General features: G+C 47.2%; 1 protein-coding gene across 1 annotated transcript; it reads right to left on the reverse strand.

The window, feature by feature from the left end:
• Positions 1 to 11,833: 11,833 nt before the first annotated feature.
• Positions 11,834 to 13,717, reverse strand: LOC147977734 (uncharacterized). Its single transcript, XM_087514522.1, has 3 exons — positions 12,261 to 13,717; positions 11,887 to 12,174; positions 11,834 to 11,842 (listed from the first exon to the last, which is right to left on the reverse strand). The coding sequence occupies exons 1-3, from the start codon at positions 12,966 to 12,968 to the stop codon at positions 11,834 to 11,836; spliced, it is 1,005 nt and encodes a 334-aa protein (XP_087370648.1). The 5' UTR covers positions 12,969 to 13,717.
• Positions 13,718 to 21,153: the final 7,436 nt, after the last annotated feature.

Consider the following 21,153-nt stretch of genomic DNA (forward strand, 5'->3'; position numbering starts at 1 on the left):
CTAGAGCTTGCACACTTTGTTAGCTCCCTTTGGATTGACAAAACCTTCCGGCTGCATCATATACGACTCTTCTTGCAGAAATCCATTCAGGAAAGCAATTTTGACATCCATTTGCCAAATTTCATAATCATAAAATGCGGCAATTGCTAACATGATTCGGACAGACTTAAGCATCGCTACGGGTGAAAAGGTCTCATCGTAGTCAATCCCTTGAACTTGCCGAAAACCTTTTGCGACAAGTCGAGCTTTGTAGACAGTAACATTACCGTCAGCGTCAGTCTTCTTCTTGAAAATCCATTTATTCTCAATTGCTTCCCGATCATTGGGCAAGTCAACCAAAGTCCATACTTTGTTCTCATACATGGATCCCATCTCAGATTTCATGGCTTCAAGCCATTTTGCGGAATCTGGGCTCACCATCGCTCCTTCATAGTTCGTAGGTTCGTCATGATCTAGTAGCATGACTTCCAGAACAGGATTACCGTACCACTCTGGCACAGATCTTACTCTAGTTGATCTACGAGGTTCAGTAGTATCTTGTTCTGAAGTTTCATGATCATTATCATTAGCTTCCTCACTAATTGGTGTAGGTGTCACAAAAACAGGTTTCTATGATGTACTACTTTCCAATAAGGGAGCAGGTACAGTTACCTCGTCAAGTTCTACTTTCCTCCCACTCACTTCTTTCGAGAGAAACTCCTTCTCTAGAAAGTTTCCGAATTTAGCAATAAAAGTCTTGCCTTCGGATTTGTGATAGAAGGTGTATCCAATAGTTTCCTTTGGATATCCTATGAATACACATTTCTCCGATTTGGGTTCGAGCTTATCAGGTTGAAGTTTTTTTCACATAAGCATCGCAGCCCCAAACTTTCAAAAACGACAACTTTGGTTTCTTGCCAAACCATAGTTCATAAGGCGTCGTTTCGACGGATTTTGATGGTGCCCTATTTAACGTGAATGCGGCCGTCTCTAGAGCATAACCCCAAAACGATAGCGGTAAATCAGTAAGAGACATCATAGATCGCACCATATCTAGTAAAGTACGATTACGACGTTTGGACACACCATTACGCTGTGGTGTTCCGAGTGGCGTGAGTTGCGAAACTATTTCACATTGTTTCAAATGTACACCAAAATCGTAACTCAAATATTCTCCTCCACGATCAGATCGTAGGAATTTTATTTTCTTGTTACGATGATTTTCAACTTCACTCTGAAATTCTTTGAACTTTTCAAACGTTTCATACTTATGTTTCATTAAGTAGATATACCCATATCTACTTAAGTCATCTGTGAAGGTGAGAAAATAACGATATCCGCCACGAGCCTCAACATTCATCGGACCACATACATCTGTATGTATGATTTCCAATAAATCTGTTGCTCTCTCCATAGTACCGGAGAACGGTGTTTTTGTCATCTTACCCATAAGGCACGGTTCACAAGTACCAAGTGATTCATAATCAAGTGGTTCCAAAAGCCCATCAGTATGGAGTTTCTTCATGCGCTTTATATCGATATGACCCAAACGGCAGTGCCACAAATAAGTTGCACTTTCATTATCAACTCTGCATCTTTTGGCTTCAACACTATGAATATGTGTGTCACTACTATCGAGATTTAATAAGAATAGACCACTCTTTAAGGGTGCATGACCATAAAAGATATTACTCATATAAATAGAACAACCATTATTCTCTGATTTAAATGAATAACCGTCTCGCATGAAACAAGATCCAGATATAATGTTCATGCTTAACGCTGGCACCAAATAACAATTATTTAGGTCTAATACTAATCCCGAAGGTAAATGTAGAGGTAGCGTGTCGACTACGATCACATAGACTTTGGAACCATTTCCCACGCGCATCGTCACCTCGTCCTTAGCCAATCTTCGCTTAATCCGTAGTCCCTGTTTCGAGTTGCAAATATTAGCAACAGAACCAGTATCAAATACCCAGGTGCTACTACGAGCATTAGTAAGGTACACATCAATAACATGTATATCACATATACCTTTGTTCACCTTGCCATCCTTCTTATCCGCCAAATACTTGGGGCAGTTCCGCTTCCAGTGACCGGTCTGCTTGCAGTAGAAGCACTCAGTTTCAGGCTTAGGTCTAGGTTTGGGTTTCTTCTCTTGAGTAGCAACTTGCTTGCTGTTCTTTTTGAAGTTCCCCTTCTTCTTCCCTTTGCCCTTTTTCTTGAAACTAGTGGTCTTGTTGACCATCAACACTTGATGCTCCTTCTTGATTTCTACCTCCGCAGCTTTCAGCATTGCGAAGAGCTCGGGAATAGTCTTATTCATCCCTTGCATATTATAGTTCATCACGAAGCTCTTATAGCTTGGTGGTAGTGATTGGACAATTCTGTCAATGACGCAATCATCTGGAAGATTAACTCCCAATTGAATCAAGTGGTTATTATACCCAGACATTTTGAGTATATGCTCACTGACAGAATTGTTCTCCTCCATCTTGCAGCTATAGAACTTATTGGAGACTTCATATCTCTCAATCCAGGCATTTGCTTGAAATATCAACTTCAACTCCTGGAACATCTCATATGCTCCATGACGTTCAAAACGTCGTTGAAGTCCCGATTCTAAGCCGTAAAGCATGGCACACTGAACTATCGAGTAGTCATCAGCTTTGCTCTGCCAGACGTTCATAACATCTGGTGTTGCTCCAGCAGCAGGCCTGGCACCCAGCGGTGCTTCCAGGACATAATTCTTCTGTGCAGCAATGAGGATAATCCAAAAGTTACGGACCCAGTCCGTGTAATTGCTACCATCATCTTTCAACTTTGCTTTCTCAAGGAACGCATTAAAATTCAACGGAACAACAGCACGGGCCATCTATCTACAATCAAACATAAACAAGCAAGATACTATCAGGTACTAAGTTCATGATAAATTTAGGTTCAATTAATCATATTACTTAAGAACTCCCACTTAGATAGACATCCCTCTAATCCTCTAAGTGATTACGTGATCCAAATCAACTAAACCATGTCCGATCATCACGTGAGATGGAGTAGTTTCATTGGTGAACATCACTATGTTGATCATATCTACCATATGATTCACGCTCGACCTTTTGGTCTCCGTGTTCCGAGGCCATATCTGTATATGCTTGGCTCGTCAAGTATAACCTGAGTATTCCGCATGTCCAACTGTTTTGCACTCGTTGTATTTGAACGTAGAGCCTATCACACCCGATCATCACGTGGTGTCTCAGCACGAAGAACTTTCGCAACGGTGCATACTCAGGGAGAACACTTCTTGATAATTAGTGAGAGATCATCTTATAATGCTACCGTCAATCAAAGCAAGATAAGATGCATAAAAGATAAACATCACATGCAATCAATATAAGTGATATGATATGGCCATCATCATCTTGTGCCTGTGATCTCCATCTTCGAAGCACCGTCGTGATCACCATCGTCACCGGCACGACACCTTGATCTCCATCGTAGCATCGTTGTCGTCTCGCCAACCTTATGCTTCCACGACTATCGCTACCGCTTAGTGATAAAGTAAAGCATTACAGCGCGATTGCATTGCATACAATAAAGCGACAACCATATGGCTCCTGCCAGTTGCCGATAACTCGGTTACAAAACATGATCATCTCATACAATAAAATTTAGCATCATGTCTTGATCATATCACATCACAACATGCCCTGCAAAAACAAGTTAGACGTCCTCTACTTTGTTGTTGCAAGTTTTACGTGGCTGCTACGGGCTTAAGCAAGAACCAATCTTACCTAGGAATCAAAACCACAACGATAGTTTGTCAAGTTGGTGCTGTTTTAATCTTCGCAAGGACCGGGCATAGCCACACTTGGTTCAACTAAAGTTGGAGAAACTGTCACCCGCTAGCCACCTTTGTGCAAAGCACGTCGGGAGAACCGGTCTCGCGTAAGCGTACGCGTAATGTTGGTCCGGGCCGCTTCGTCCAACAATACCGCCGAACCAAAGTATGACATGCTGGTAAGCAGTATGACTTATATCGCCCACAACTCACTTGTGTTCTACTCGTGCATATAACATCAACACATAAAACCAGGCTCGGATGCCACTGTTGGGGAACGTAGTAATTTCAAAAAAATTCCTACGCACACGCAAGATCATGGTGATGCATAGCTACGAGAGGGGAGAGTGTGATCTACGTACCTTTGTAGACCGACAGCGGAAGCGTTAGCACAATGTGGTTGATGTAGTCGTACGTCTTCACGGCCCGACCGATCAAGCACCGAAACTACGACACCTCCGAGTTCTAGCACACGTTCAGCTCGATGACGATCCCCGGACTCCGATGCAGCAAAGTGTCGGGGAAGAATTCCGTCAGCACGACGGCGTGGTGACGATCTTGATGTACTATCGTCGCAGGGCTTCGCCTAAGCACCGCTACAATATTATCGAGGATTATGGTGGAAGGGGGCACCGCACACGGCTAAGAATATGATCACGTGGATCAACTTGTGTCTAGAGGTGCCCCCTGCCCCCGTATATAAAGGATCAAGGGGGGTGTGGCCGGCCAGGAGGAGGGCGCGCCAGGAGGAGTCCTACTCCCACCGGGAGTAGGATTCCCCCCCCTTTCCTAGTTGGAATAGGATTCGGGAGGGGGAAAGAGGAGAGAGAGAAGGAAGGGAGGAGCGCCGCCCCCCTCTCCTTGTCCTATTCGGACTAGGGGGGAGGGGCGCGCGGCCCAGCCCTGGCCACCTCTCCTCTCTTCCACTAAAGCCCACTAAGGCCCATATACCTCCCGGGGGGTTCCGGTAACCTCCCGGTACTTCGGTAAAATCCTGATTTCATCCGGAACACTTCTGATATCCAAATATAGGCTTCCAATATATCAATCTTTATGTCTCGACCATTTCGAGACTCCTCGTCATGTCCGTGATCACATCCGGGACTCCAAACAAACTTCGGTACATCAAAATGCATAAACTCATAATATAACTGTCATCGAAACCTTAAGCGTGCGGACCCTACGGGTTCGAGAACAATGTAGACATGACCGAGACACATCTTCGGTCAATAACCAATAGCGGAACCTGGATGCTCATATTGGCTCCTACATATTCTACGAAGATCTTTATCGGTCAGACCGCATAACAACATACGTTGTTCCCTTTGTCATCGGTATGTTACTTGCCCGAGATTCGATCGTGGTATCTCAATACCTAGTTCAATCTCGTTAGCGGCAAGTCTCTTTACTCGTTTCGTAATACATCATCTCACAACTAACTCATTAGTTGCAATGCTTGCAAGGCTTATGTGATGTGCATTACCGAGAGGGCCCAGAGATACCTCTCCGACAATCAGAGTGACAAATCCTAATCTCGAAATACGACAACCCAACATGTACCTTTGGAGACACCTGTAGAGCTCCTTTATAATCACCCAGTTACGTTGTGACGTTTGGTAGCACACAAAGTGTTCCTCCGGTAAACGGGAGTTGCATAATCTCATAGTCATAGGAACATGTATAAGTCATGAAGAAAGCAATAGCAACATACTAAACGATCGGGTGCTAAGCTAATGGAATGGGTCATGTCAATCACATCATTCTCCTAATGATGTGATCCCATTAATCAAATGACAACACATGTCTATGGTTAGGAAACATAACCATCTTCGATTAACGAGCTAGTCAAGTAGAGGCATACTAGTGACGTTTGGTTTGTCTATGTATTCACACAAGTATTATGTTCCCGGATAATACAATTCTAGCATGAATAATAAACATTTATCATGATATAAGGACATAAAATAATAACAATATTATTGCCTCTAGGGCATATTTCCTTCAGTAACCGCCCGATACCAAAATCTGTGAGATGGAAATCACTACTCCCTATCCCTGCCACGGACAGCCTATATGCTGGATTTATATAGGTTTCGATAGGGGTAGATTTGTAATTTCACCCAAACGTGACGTAACCGCCTCTCACCCGGATTCATACACGGTGGACGCCAAAACACAGTGTGTCCTCGGCCAAAATCGACTCCCTCCCCGATTCATATTCATACACGGTGGGCGCCAAAAACAAACTCTCGTCAGCAAATATTCGGTGTACGCGAGATTACCGTCCTATCCCCAACCGACTAGTGTTGCTGTGATGTAGTAGAAATTTGAAACGGGGGCTAAGTTTGTAAATTTCCTCGCATTTGAGACAAGCGCGCCCTGAATACATGGTTCCCCCTTCCTCTCTAGCTCCCTTTTCCCCATTCGTACTCCGTGGGCGCCAAAACACCCTCTCCACCGCACCCTCCTCCGTCCGCCGCCACCGTCCGCCACCCCATCCACCGTCGTCCTCCTCCACCATGCCGGAGCTGACACCCCGACGCCGCCGTCCATTACAAGAGATCGACCTCTCTCATCCACGGCTTCGGACCGGGATCCTTGCATCCTGTCCTCTCGCTTCATCCCCGCCGTCGTCCACCTTGCCGTTGCCGCTCCTACGACCGTCTCGTCCACCGCGCCCCGCCGCCACCGTCTACCCTCCTAGATCTGCTTCCACGCCGCCGACAGCCATCGCTACTGCAGCACCGTCAAATTCTCAGCAGATGCGTACACGGCGCCGCACCAGAGGCGGTACTCTTTCGTATCTGCTCAACTTATTTATCGCAGCAAGAAAATAGATCGCCACTGCTTTACTCTGATTTCTTGTCTTGGTTGCGAAGTTGCCTTTGTCCGGTTTGCACCTTCAGATTCGCCATGGCACGCTCAACACCATACTCGCAATGCTTATGGTTTTCCCCTTTCATATTCCACACTAGTTAAATCACAGTAGATTAAATTTCAAAATTGGGTCAGTCGATTTTTCAGAGCTCGCCGGAGTTTGCCGGTGCGATCGAAGGGGCTCGGGTGGGGACGGTGGTTGTGGGGGCGGTTGTGGGGCCTCGTCGAATGAAGAAAACTCGAGGCGGGTGGGGGCAGGGGTGGGGGTGGGGGTGGCGGAGGAACACAGGCGGTGGGGCCGGTGGTTCGGCCGGCGGCCCGTGCGGTGTTCTGTATGGGAAGCACAGTATGTTCCTTGTCAGGAAGGGGAGCAGGGACATCTGCAGTCAACAGCTAATAGAGCTGGCCTGTACGTGATCGATAGGCTTTCAATTACTAGCGGCAATACAACACCGTAATTTCGAGCCAGTTCCACTTTCCCGATTTATATATCTTGGTTATGGTGTACCCCTGTTATGTACACTATGATCTGCCTAGTTGCTGTGTGCTCTTGTTATCATGGTTTGGCAATAAACTCTCTATACAGTATATTATGAACCTATCATCTGCCAGCTATCCTTACTTCTGGAGCCTATTTTTTGTGTGTACTTGTGCCAGATTATATAAATGCACGCACCATATTACAGCACACATGAGCTCTCTCATCAGAATCCAGTGATAGCACACAAGTGTTTACAGGGGCGCCCCTATATTAGAATATCATCTGCATTACAAAGATAATCTCACAACTATTTATGTTTTCATGGTTCTCAGATATCATACGCAATTACAGTGAATATCAGAATCCACGCATCAGAAGAATATTGTGGAACACTGCGATGACTTACAAAATTGGCACCAAGGCATTGAGTGCCATTCTGGAAGCAATGAAACTCGTACGCTCCCCACCTGTTCATTCTTGTTCAGAATATCATCCTAATGACTATTCTAACCTCGAGGAGTCAAAGGCAGATGGCCTGTCCTGTTCACCCATCAAGGTGTCTGTTCTAATTTGGCAAGGTTTTATTGATTGCGCGTATCTTGCATATGTTGTCTTGCATTTCTTCTACTTTGTTGCACCGCCATCTGCTTAGTTTACTCATCATATATGTCGAGATGTCATGCCCATCCATTATCAATACATATTCCATCTGTCATCATACCATGTTTTTCCACTCAAATGTTGTTCTTGTGCATCAGACATCAAAAAGGAAGAGGGTGATTGCCGAACCTGAAGGAGCACCAGCAAAGTCCTTGAAAAATGTGGTGGTGCCGGAGAAATCAGACAACACCCCACTTATATTGGCTGTACAACCAGTGACACAAAACGTAGGACCGACTCCAGCAGACTATACCCATACTTCACTGGCCACACCACTAGCCCCACCACACAGGACCTGCACTCTAGCAAAAGGTATACCGATTTCATTTGCCATAGCACCAGCTGTACCACAAAAAATCCCACTCCAGCAAAAAGTACAGCAAGTCCACCGGCCGAAGACCTATCCCAACTGCAGAGACGGCCAATTCCTGCAGATTGGAACCCCATTCCATTTATTCCCAGTTTAAAAGACAATGCTTTCAATGTTGTTAGGGACTACGTGCATATATTCCCATCATGGGAAGATTATTGTGAAGACAAACACCATTTTCACATCTTCCTGTCCAACTTACGTGTAAGTGCTATTATTCATGGTTATTATTTTCCTACTTTCTGCTGATTGAACACATCAATGATTTACATTACATTGTTGTAACTAGGCGAGGGTCAATCTGGATAGTCATGACGAGCAAAGCTTGCCTGTGCTTTTCAAAGAAGCATTGCAGCAGTATCGGTGTTACCTGAGGAAATCACACTTTGATGGCAAGTCTATAAACGAATTTCCGGTGAAGTCTCATGTGCTAAATTTAGAAGACATTGAATGGAAAAACCTTGTTATGCACTGCTCTCGTTCCCAGGATGAGGTACTGTCTATGTAATCACATGACAATTTGAACTTCTACTTTTCCACATGTGCCTTACGGATCTTTTTTGCAGGAAATCTGCTCGAAGAAGAATTCCGGTTTGACAAGAACGACAGGATATCGCAAATATGCTGCCCGCTGCTTTGCTCTTGTTAGTACCTGTTGTCCCGTATCACTATACTTGCATACATACCTGGTTCATTATGTGACAGCAGTATGCATGATAGCTTGCTTATCAATTGTTCGCCCCAAATTATCTGATCTGTATGAATGGTTACATTAGTGTAGAATATATCCAATGCCAATGTTTTTTTAGCTCTGCATTGTTCTTGTAAGTACATGTTGTCCTTTATCAGTATACTTATAATGACAGGTAGTTGTTCATGTACCATCACTCTGCAGCTTATTTTCATTAGCCCTCCATTTTCTACACATCAGATCTATATTTATTCTTACCATAAGGTTGGTACTGAAGAAGTTTAGCTGTGCATTGCTCTTGGCTGTACCTTTTGCCTGTATCGCTGCACTTACATTTATAGCTACTTGGTTATGTAGCATCACTCTTCATCTTATCTTAAATATTCTCCATTTTTTCGTATATTATCACATCTATATTTCTCTTAACAAAATGTAGAATAAAGGCAATGCTTTTGAAGAAGATTCTATGGTAAACTTCTTGAATTGCCCCCCCCCCCATCAGCAGGAACAAGGCCTTTATATAGCCTGTCTTCACCAATAATGTAAGTTTGTCCATCTCAAGCCTTCAAACTTTGTTGTATATATTTGGTTAGGCATGACTGCAACAGCTGTTTATTTTGGTGTTTGCATCAAATTGCTTGTTTAAAGTTTATTATATGTAGTTCATAAACAAAAGTCCGTCCTTTCTCAATTTAAGTTTTCAATTGTACAACCAAGTTCCTTCTTCATACCATGTAAATTAAACTATACAGAGCAAGTGATCTTATTTTGCACTGCATGTATGCTTCTGTTCTTTATCTGTAATCCAGTGGTGTGGTGAACCTACCCACTACAACACAATGTCATATTATGCAATGTCTTAACTATGAACAATGTCATATCATTCTACTGTTATTTAAACCGTCTCTTTATTTGCCAATCTGAAATGGTATAAATTGACAGCACACTAACCATTGATACTTATGAGTTCTTGATCTGTAATCCAGTGGTGTCGTGAAGCTGCCAACTCCTTCACAATGTCATTTCCTGCCATGTCTTGACCTGAACAATATCATATTGTGTTAATGCAAATTTAAACTATGTCACTTTATTCGTCAGTAAGAAATGTGATGAATTGTCAGCACTGATACTTTTATGTGCAAAACCTGTCATCTGTTTGCTTGTTTATCTTTTAGAGTGAGGAAGATATAAGTGTTGAACAAGCGCAGTCTCATCATCTTGCTCAGCTGCTTGCGCTGCAGCTCCCCAGCAGGGCTAACCTTTCTTGAACTCTATTTAAGTGCTGTCGGTTTTGTATATTATTTTGTCGGCGTGTTTATTTGCACCGGTGGCGATCTTTGATGCCCAATGTATGTAATCTGCTGTCTGCTTGTGCTTTATTATCATAGTGGCGAACTTTGATGCCTAGTGGATGTAATATGCCGTAATTTCTTTATTGTATAGTATAGGTTTTTTCTTATTCACGATGCTACAGTTATTTTACTATATATATATATCATGTCTTCGCAGTAAACCGGTCAAACCGTAGAATTACGGTACATAATCGGGCCGTCATGCAATCACGATGTAGGTTGGGCCTGAAATGTGTCGATCAGCTCACGGGCCGGCAACAGCCCGAAATGAACCCCGGCCCATGATTGTGCGAATCAAATAACGGGCTTTTAACAGGCCAAAATTGTCTCGGTCCTTGTTTGGCCCAATCAGATATCGGCTGCGAGCAGGCCGGATGCAAACCGGGCCGTAGTTAGGCCCAACTATATGACGGGCTTTTAACAGGATGAAATTAATATAGGACCGAAATGTTAAACGGGCCCTTAACAGACCAAAACTAATATCAGGCCGAATTACTAAGTGGGCCTTTAGCAAGTGGGCCCAAAAGCATAGTGTCCAGTTGACGGGCCAAATCTGATATGGGCCATAATTGAGCCCAAAGCCTCTTAAAGGGCCGGACCTGATATGGGCCGTAATTTGGCCCAGAACGTGGTAGGCCTTTAACGGGCCGGATCTCATACGAGCCACTATTAGGCCCGCAGCGTGGCAGGCCATTAATGGACTGGATCAAATATGGGCCGGCATTTGGCCCAAAACATGGCAGGCAGTTAATGGGCCGGCCTACTAGGGTCCTCAAAATCTTGTGGGCCTACAGCTGGGCCGGCCCATTAATGTCGGCGAAATCTCGTGGGCCTTTAGCTGGGCCGGCCCATTATGATCCGCAAGAATCTTGTGGGCCTTTACCTGGGCCGGCCCATTCCGGCACACAAAAATCTTGTGGGCCTTTACCTGGGCCGGCCTATTATGGCCCGCAAAATCTTCTGGGCCTTTAGCTGGGCCAGCCCATTATGGTTCGTAAAATCTCGTGGGCCTTTAGATGGGCCGGCCCATTATGGTCCGCAAAATCTTGTGGGCCTTTAGTTGGGCCGGCCCATTTAAACTTGTTGGGTCGTGCCACGTGTCGACATATCATAGGCGCCTTGTCCAGTGAGTGGATGACATCTGTCCCGACGATGAGCCGGCACGTGTTTCCTCTAGCCAATGATGATTTTACACGTGGAAAATCCCCATTGGTCGGGGCTGTTAACGGGTTATCGGATCCAAAACCTGACCCGATAGCTTAACGGCGTACCGTTACGGTGGATGTCACGTGTCGGTCACCCTTGACGAAAGCACTTCTGTGACGCGCGATTTATTGTCATGAAAGTGGACACTTCCGTGATGATAATTTTGGTAATGTCATGGAACACTTCTACGACAGCACAGGTATGACTATCTTGATTCTGTCATAAATTTGTCATGGATGTACATGCATGACAGAAAAAGTGACCTACTGTGACAAACACGTATCATCACGGAAGTGTTTTTTTTTGTAGTGTTTTCTTTTTTTCAACATCAGGTTTGTCACAATGTTCCACAAGATTTTCCCTGATTCTACATTTCTCAAGTTCTCTAAGGATATCAACACAGGCAAAATCAGTGTCTGGAATGTTAACTCCCATTTTAACAGCTCTAATAATAAGATCAGGATTGGATAGAGCATCGAAAGAATTAAGATTTTGTGGTATACCTTCCAGGTCTCGCTTTTTCACTGCTGCCATGGCTTTTTCTTCAACTTTCTCCATCTTGTTCTGTGCATTGCGCAGACTGAAGCGAAGGTTTTCCTCGGTAACCAGCGGAGGAGCAGAAAACATCTCACTATCCATCTCAACCTCAGGCGACTCAACCTTGTACTCATTAATGGTTGTCAAGCTAAAATCACAATGATCAGTTACATCCACCACCTGGTGAGAGTTTTTAACAATGTCAGAGTAAGATTTTTTGATATACTCATGCATAAATCTATAGATATCTCAATAGGGGGCCTTACTTTTTCCTGAGCCATCTCACGAGCCATGGTTTCTATGAGGAGAGTAGTACGGAGAGACTCATCAGATTCGGTACTCTCTTGGGACTCCCGAATGGGGTCTGGTTTACCACCATGGGGAATGCAGGGAGATTTCCCTCCAAGCCCATTGGATAAACCGCCCGTTTTGAGCTCCAAGAGTCGATGAGGAGGCATTCTTTTTTTAGTAGTGTTCTTATCAGGATTGGAAGGTGCCCGCACCCTCTCTTTTTCTCTTTTAGGGTCTCTCACCAAGATCTGGTCCACCTCATAGTAGATATCATAGACATGATCTCCATGGACATCCTCAGCTATCGCAAGGATCTCGTCAACATTCCTGCATCCCAACCTAACCCGGACAGAGGCCGGGCGCTGTAAGGTAGCTGCATCGATTTCCAGAGGAACCCCAACCAGAGATGCCACGTAAGCCGGGTTTCTTTCGCTTCTTTTGTCTAGAGGGACATTGCTAGTTTTAACCCATGCCACTTCCATCACACCCTTGGCCCCAACTACAGAGGACCAGCGTGTAGCATGGATAACAACCCCGCTGGTCTTAAGTGCGACTCTCCCAACATAACAAATCTGTGCCACTGCTAGAGGATTAGGAAAGCGAACAACAGACACCCCCGGTCCTATCGCATGAGCAGAACAACGCCAACCAGTGGCTAGATATGTAGTTAAATCCAGTTCCATTTGACGGGTAGAGGTTTCCCCTTCCACAATAGTAACAACAATGTTATTGGCCCTTGCTTTAATTTGATTAGCGGTGCAAGAGCCATGTATGTATTAAAATCCCTGCCCCTTAGATTGAAACGCACATATAGGCGCTATGCACTCCCAAGGAAGAAATTCAACACACATAGATGCAAGGTGGCCTAGTTTGCTACATCTCTCACAATAAGCCTGAGGGCACAGAGCAGGGGGATGCTCATGAGATTTGCATATGGGGCAAGCATCTGATTTCTTGGAATGAGGCACCTGAGCAAGGTTTTTCTTCCCCTGAGCGTGACGATGAGAGGATGCAGCTTGGCGCCCGGCCGTGGTGTCGCCTGAGCCCGACAACGCCTGGATCTTCTGCACCCAGACCCCGTCGTCCTGGGCCTCACGGCGATTGGCCCTCGCCGCCTCGTCCCAGCGCGAGTTATCCCCCGAGCCCGGCCGTATGGTGGATGAGGTAGTGTTGGATTGGTCGCCTCCATCTTCGCGCCTCCAGGAGAACTTACTTCGGTTGCCCCCGCGGCCGTTGCCGCGACCGCCCTGGCGCCCTCCTCCGCGATCCGAGCGGCCACCACCGCCTCCTCCGCGTCTCTCTCCACAGAAACCGCGCCCTGCTTTGCTCGCCATGGGCGGAGTGGCCGCAACAGCCGCTAACGAACGGGGATCGCCCCCTACCTTGCCCTCCCACCACTCAAAAGTCTCTGGTGCTCTGGATCTAGGGTTCTTCGCCGCTGCCCAAAAATGGGAGAAGGAGACCTCTATGTCAAGGATCGGGTGGGGAGGGGGATTTATACCAGCGCTGTCGCCCCGCGGGGTAGGGTGGATCGCCCCCATGTGTCGCGCATCCGCCATTGATGGGCGGTTGGTGGGGTTTGGGTTCGCCCCGGTTTGACTCGACCCGGTCGTGTGCGGACCCGAGCGCCTCCCGTGTACCGCAGCACCTCATCCGTGCCGTCCAGCTCGCGCGCCGGCGCGGTGGTCATCGCCGGCAGCCGATCCCGCACCTTGGCAAAGTGACAGGGGAACGAAATCATGTCACCAATATCGATCTCTTCCCCCTCTCGAAGGATGCGCGCGTCGATCGTGACTCCGCGTGAGTCTAGGCGGAGAGCATCAATCCGCAGCGTGAGGACGCCGTCGTTGAACGAGACTGTGCGAGCTAGGAGATTGGCGGCGTACGAGACTCGCCATCTCGCGTCGAGCGCGCCGCCATTTCCGTCGCTCGTGCTCGCCATCAGTTCCCCGTGCCGCCTCCGCCACGAACAGTCCTGCCTACATTGGTAGTTCTAGGGAGAAATTAAGGCTGCGTTTGGCAACGAAGTTTTATTGCAGTTTTACAAGAAATACTGTGGTTTTCAATAAAGCCGCTGTTTTAAATACTTTGATGTGTTTGGCATGAACAAATACGGCAGTTTTAGAAACTGTAGTTTTCTTGACACCACGTTTTTTTGCTGTTTTGGAAAAAGAGGTTGGGACCTCTTTTTTGTAAACAGAGAAACACACATGCTGCGTTACTTTGCTCTCCCCTGCAATTTTTTTTCTGGTGAGCCCATCTTCCAGCCGTCCTTGTGATGTGCAATTCATCCATCTTCTCTCCTACCATGGACAAATGAAGCTCACCACTTGGTTGGAAGAAAGGTAGTATGCGCTACCCTGCTCGATTGATTGAGCCCGTCAAACACAACTCCATGCGCGTGTGTACGATTGATTGCGCCCATGACTTCCTAGGTCAGTGATCAAGTAGGCGTCCTTTAGCACACGCTAATTGAACCGCTCCTGTAGCTCCTTAGGTGTAGCTAAGTTAGCAGTCAGTCAAAACTACAGTAAAACAACACCAGCCAAACATATCCATAGTTTTACGAAAACTGAGAAAAATGCAGTTTCTAGAAACTGTAGTATCTGTTGTCCACGCATTGCAATACCAAGGTTTCGGAATACTACGGTATTTAAAAAATTTTGCTAACAAACTAGGCCTAAGGGAGGAAGGGGATCGGGTCCATCGGGAGATCAGAAAAGAAGACGGGAGATATGTCTACAGTCTAGTTACAGCACATCCTCACACGCACACACCGATTCGGTGATATTCCCGGCCATCTCACTGGACCCAAGTGTCTAGGTCGAATCGGTGATTGGGCTTTTCTCTTGCGCTTGGGCCACAGGGTCTTCTCGTCAGTGGTTGAGGCCGTGACATCGCCCCGTCCTTCTTTGGTGGCTTGTCCCCAAGCCGCAGCGCCGGGGGAAACGACGAGTGATCGGTCGGCGTTGCAGGATCTCTTCCGGGACTATGGGCGTCGTGTGAGAAAGAGGAGGTATTGGCAGTCTGGCGCAACTTTCGTGTCCGGCGGCAAGGCCCTACATAGGAGTGAGATGTGGAACACTGTGAACACGGCTTGACTCTGGCATCTTAGCTTGTACGAGACGTTGTGCACCTTGGTGATCACTTGAAAGGGGCCACGCTTCTCACGATGTCCCTTTTTGTGTGGACATGGAAAATTTACCGAACAATGATTAGAAAAAGGTTGTGATTGCAACCAAAGCCATTGTTTTCTCCGGCCCACACCATTCTTTTCTCCTCCGATTCAATATTGCCGTGTAAATATCCACTCAAATTGTGTACATGTAGCAGTAGCCATTAATCGGTGACCACGAGAAGGTCAGCGTTAGAAATTTCTTGTTGATCCGCCAGCAGAATAAGCCACCCTTCCTTCCATTCATGTACCCTGTCAATCATCACTGAAACTGTGAAATTCATTTGGCCCGACCTTCTTCGATTTAATGAAAGCAATGAAATAAGGTTATTCTGTCCCATAAGTTCTCTGATCTAAATTCTTGCCGCGTGTGTCTCATGATGTCGGCATAGCGTTCTACTCCATTATAATCTGAAGAACAAGATGATCTCGCTGTTCTTGGTGACTCATTGACTAGCAGGTGTGTTCAGAGCTGCAGAATGTGTAGGCTGTTGGCATGTGAGTTACATTATTAAGTTTCAGTGTAGTTCAACAGTCGCGTGCTTTGTTTTTGTGCTGTATTGTGTGAGCCCGTGTGGTTACTGAACCTGATTGATATCAACGTTGATATGGCCGGCAAATTATTCAGGCGTCCACTCGCTACTATGGGGTTGTAATCTTGTACTCCCTTCCTCTGGGTTTATTAGGCCCGTAGACAGGATCGGCAAGACCAAGGCAGTCTCTTATTCGCGCATGTTAATTGAGGCATTGTCCCTCGAGTAATTACATGATGCTTCGTATGGCATGTCATTTACTGCAGATAATTTATACCGCCACAATCCTGCATGCTCTCCACCAATAGCATGCACGACTTTCCCTCTGGAGCCTATGCATGCGAATTTATTTCCCGCGAGACTAGTGGATGCCAAGCGAAATCTCCATGCATGCAGCGTCAGCGAATTAATTATCACCTTGATAATGCTGCCCCATGCGTTAAACTCGCATGCATGCATTTTTTCCAATTAATTTTCCTTGGTAGTCGGACCAAAGGGCCTAACAGGAAGGGACGCCTCTCCTTTCCTCACGGGCCTAATAAACCCGGACGAAGGGAGTAGCTGCAGTCTCTATGCTGCTGGGTCCTAATTGATTCCATCCTCATGTCAATTTTCCCAAAAATGATCATTAGGTAAAATGAAAACAAAGAAGCAACATATTTGTTAATGTGCAGTTGCTGAACTGGCCATTCTTGCCTAATTTTTGTATGCTAGTGCCAAGATCGCAGCATTTCGGCAACTATTTACATTTGTTGTTCACAAACCCACTTCAATTTCAACCGAATCAAATCGCTTTCATCCACACAAGAATACCTTTTCTTTTGAGTTGTGCACAAGAATACTCTGGCCACTCTACTAGTTAGCTTCTTTTTTTTTTGAGGATTGGAAAGCACTTTATTCAGACATAATGTTCGACGGGATACAAATAACATCTGGCCTACTAGAGAGCCATAAGTGCCTACCAACATCTAAAGACAAAGCAGCCTTATACAGACTGTGTGCCTCAAAATTCAGTGCCCTGTTCTCATGTATGATTTGCACTGACGTAAAGCTTTGGATCTTCCTTTTGATTTCATCAATAATCACTCCTAATCGGCCCCTGTAGGATCCTTTAACATGGATAATTGTCGCAGCACAGTCCGTTGATGAAACTCTGGCACCCAAAATCTGCAGCTAAAGACAGCCCCTTGCTGCACGCCATTGATTTCAGAATTTCAGGTTCAGTCATGTCTGGAATTCTGATGGCCGAGGCTCCCAGGTATTCACCCGTGTCATCTCTACACATAGCTGCAAAAGCACCCCTATCTCCATTCCTACCTACAGCAGCATCAACGTGTATTTTGACGGAGCGCTTTGTTAGATGTGTATAGTTCATTGTGTACATCCCCATTGTATAAGGGGCTTTTCTGCACTTTGTCACATCTGTATATGTACTGGCCGCTGACCCTCAGTAAAGTTAGTTGCTCATTATCCAACATGGTATCAGATGCTAGGCTAGCCATTCCCTCCCCCCCCCCCCCCCCCCCCGCGCACGTTGCAACTCCGTGCACTCTGCCCGTAGCCTCCCCACCGCCGGCTGTCTCCAGCCCGTAGCCTCCCCGCCGCGGGCGTTCTCTTCCACGTCCAGCTGCTGTCTCGTCCAAGCCGTTGCTGGCACCGCCGGGCCTCGCTAGTCCGGCCGTTGCTGCCGCCGCCGGGGCTCGTCCAGCCGTCGCCGACTCCGGCCTCTCCGGCCGCCGCCGGGGCTTGTCCAGCCGTCGCCGCCTCCCGGCCTCTCCTCCGCCTCCGAGGCCCGTCCTGCTGCAGCTCCTCCCGACCTCCCCTGCCGCCCGTACGTCGCCCGTACGCCACAGTTGCTGCAGCTCCGCCCGTCCGCCGTATGGCCGCAGCGCCTCCCGGTCTCTCCAGCCGCTGCCGCCGGTTCTTGTCCCGCCCAGGCTGGCCGCTGCTGCTCCCCGCTAGCGTTTTTCTCGAGGGTGGAGCATCTGCCTCGATCCAGCCCCGATCCAGATCGGGTCATCTCTCTGTTGACCAAAAAAAGAGGCATAAACATCGGAGTGACTTCCTCATGTCCTCTTCGGGCTATGTCGCGGTCCCTCGGTGCTCGGTGATCTTCGATGGCACCAACTATGCTGAGTTTGCGGGGTTCATGCGTATCCATATGCGCGGTCTTCTTCTGTGGGGCGTCCTATCTGGCGAGGTCTCCTATCCGCTGTGCCCTCTTGCTCCTGTGGCCCCTACCCCGCCGGTGCCGCCGGTTCTTGCGGCCAATGCTTCTCAGGCTGATCGCGATGCAGCCAAGGCGCTTGATGATGCTGTTGTTGATGCTTATGATCAGCAGGTATCTGCCTATTCCGATGCTCTCTCTGTCTATCGGGATGATCTGTCTGCCTACACTCAGTGGTGCAATGATGATGCTCGTGCTGCTGCTGTTCTTATTGCGAGTGTCCTTCCTCAGTTTGCTTCGGAGTTCATGGGCCTCGACACTGTTGCAGCGATGTGGTCTTATCTCTGTCAGCGCTATCAGCCCTCTGGTGATGCTCTTTACTTATCTATGGTGCGACAGGAGCATGCTCTTCAGCAGGGTGACTCATCTGTTGACGAGTTCTACACACAGAGTTCTGCCATCTGGCATCAACTGGACTCTCTTCGGACAGTTGTTTGTGGATCATGCCGCTGTTGTCAGACTATGCGGTCCGACTTGGAGTTTCAGCGTGTCCATGAGTTCTTATCTCGCCTCCGCTCCGAGTTTGAGCCTCGACGTGCTCACTTGCTTGCTCGTGGTCGTGTTCCCGTCTCGGAGGTACTTGATGATCTTCGTGCTGAGGAGACCCGTCTGCACTCTGCCGGGTTGCTGGCGGTTCCGTCTGTCTTGGCTGCTCGGGCTCCAGTGTCGGCTGCTCGGCTCACTGCTCCACCGCTCCTACCTACACCTTCAGGGGGTGGGTCGCCCTCCTTATGCTGAAAAGGGCCGGTCGCGCCTGGTTTGAGCGCTTTGCCTCTGTGGTGACTGCCTCTGGTTTCTTGCCAAGTGATCATGACCCCGTGATGTTTGTCCACACGTCTCCTCGTGGTCGGACTCTTCTCCTTCTCTATGTTGATGATATGATCATTACTGGTGACGACTCTGAGTACATTGCCTTTGTTAAGGCTCGCCTTCGAGACCAGTTCCTCATGACTGATCTTGGTCCTCTTTGCTATTTTCTTGGGATTGAGATCTCCTCGACCTCTGATGGCTTCTACATCTCTCGAGAAAAATATATTCAGAATCTTCTTGCTCGTGCTGCTCTTGGTGATGAGCGCACAGTTGTGACTCCTATGGAGCTCAACGTTCAGCTTCGTGCCTCTGATGGTGAGCCTCTTCCTAATCCCACTCACTATCATCACCTCGTTGGCAGCCTTGTCTATCTTGCTGTTACGCGTCCTGACATCTCCTATCCTGTCCACATCCTGAGTCAGTTTGTTTCAGCCCCCACCTCTGTCCACTATAGTCACCTTCTCTATGTTCTACGATATCTTCGTGGCACGATCTCTCAGCGCCTTTTCTTTCCCCGCTCCAGCTCTCTTGAGCTCCAGGCCTACTCTGATGCTACCTGGGCTAGTGATCCCTCTAATCGACGTTCGCTGTCTATTTACTGTGTCTTTCTTGGTGGCTCTCTTATTGCCTGGAAGACAAAGAAGCAGACTGCAGTTTCTCGCTCGAGTACAGAGGCTGAGTTGCGAGCCATGGCTATGTTGACGGCTGAGGTGATCTGGTTACGGTGGTTACTTGAGGACTTTGGTGTGTCTGCTACTACCTCAACTCCTCTATTGTCCGACAGTACCGGTGCTATCAGTATTGCACGTGACCTGGTGAAGCATGAGCTCACCAAGCACATCGATGTGGATGCCCACTTTGTGCGTGCGGCGGTGCAGGATCAGACTCTCGCTCTTCACTATGTGCCCTCTGAGTTACAGTTGGCTGACTTTTTCATGAAGGCACAGACTCGAGCGCAGCATGGATTTTTCCTCTCCAAACTCAGTGTTGTTGATCCACCATGAGTTTGAGGGGGGTGTTAAATGTGTATAGTTTATTGTGTACATCCCTATTGTATAAGGGGCTTTTCTGCACTTTACCACATCTGTATATGTACTGGCCACTGGCCCTCAGTAAAGTTAGTTGCTCATTATCCAACACGCTCCATCTTGTTGCAGCTGATCTCAGTTGCGGTCTTGCCATTTTCTTAACAGGTAGCTGGCCCAGATCATTCAGAAAGCGCTGAATAAAACAAAAATTCGAGTGGTGGCTGAAAGATGTCTTCATGAATCGCCTTGCGCCTTGCCCACCAGATTGACCACAATGTCACCAAGGTTTTCACGAAGAATTCTTGTCCCATAGATTCTTGTGGTTCTACTAACCACAGGTGTGTGTCATTCAGACTACACGCGATCAGATACTCGACTAACTCCTCATCAATCAGAGACCACACGCTCTTCGCCAAATTGCACTCAACTAGGGCGTGCTTCCAAGTATCTTCATGAGCATTACATATCGGGCACACCGGCGTGTCTGCCATGTTCCGATGATGTCGAAGTGCTTTGGTTGGAATTGAATTTTGAGCGAGACGCCACGCAAAAGTCCTCAGTTTTGAAGGGATCTTTACCTTCCAAAGCTTGCACCATTGACGCTGGGCACCCTCAATATCAGAGCTTCCTGCTTGGTGTTCGAGCCAGTCCTCTCTCCTTTTCTTCATCTCCATGATCAGCCGGTATGCAGAGCGCACAGTAAAACTCCCCGATTTCTCATAATGCCACGCCCAGGAATCATCAATACTATAAGCACTCGGAGGTATATTAAGTATCGCGTTTGCATCAGCAGCCTGCATGTGCTCCAAAACCGCTTCCTTGTCCCACCGTTTCTTAGCAGAAATGATAAGCTCGGACACACTTCTGGCGGGCTCGCTGACCACGATAGCAGCGCACGTAGCAAATGATCTCTTGGGATCCAGTTTTGGTTCCATATACTTGTGTTCTCTCCATTGCCAATCATGCGTACCAGTCGCTTCAGGATCTGTGTTCCTTCACAAATTGCACGCTAGATTTGAGATGGGCGAGTTCCCAATTCCGCCTCCAAAAACTCCTTATCTGGGAAATACACAACTTTCAGTATTCTTGCGCCGA

The sequence above is a fragment of the Triticum urartu genome, chromosome 3A, assembly GCF_056163025.1.
Source record: "Triticum urartu cultivar PI428250 chromosome 3A, HENAU_Tu73, whole genome shotgun sequence".
NCBI classification, from domain to species: Eukaryota; Viridiplantae; Streptophyta; class Magnoliopsida; order Poales; family Poaceae; genus Triticum; species Triticum urartu.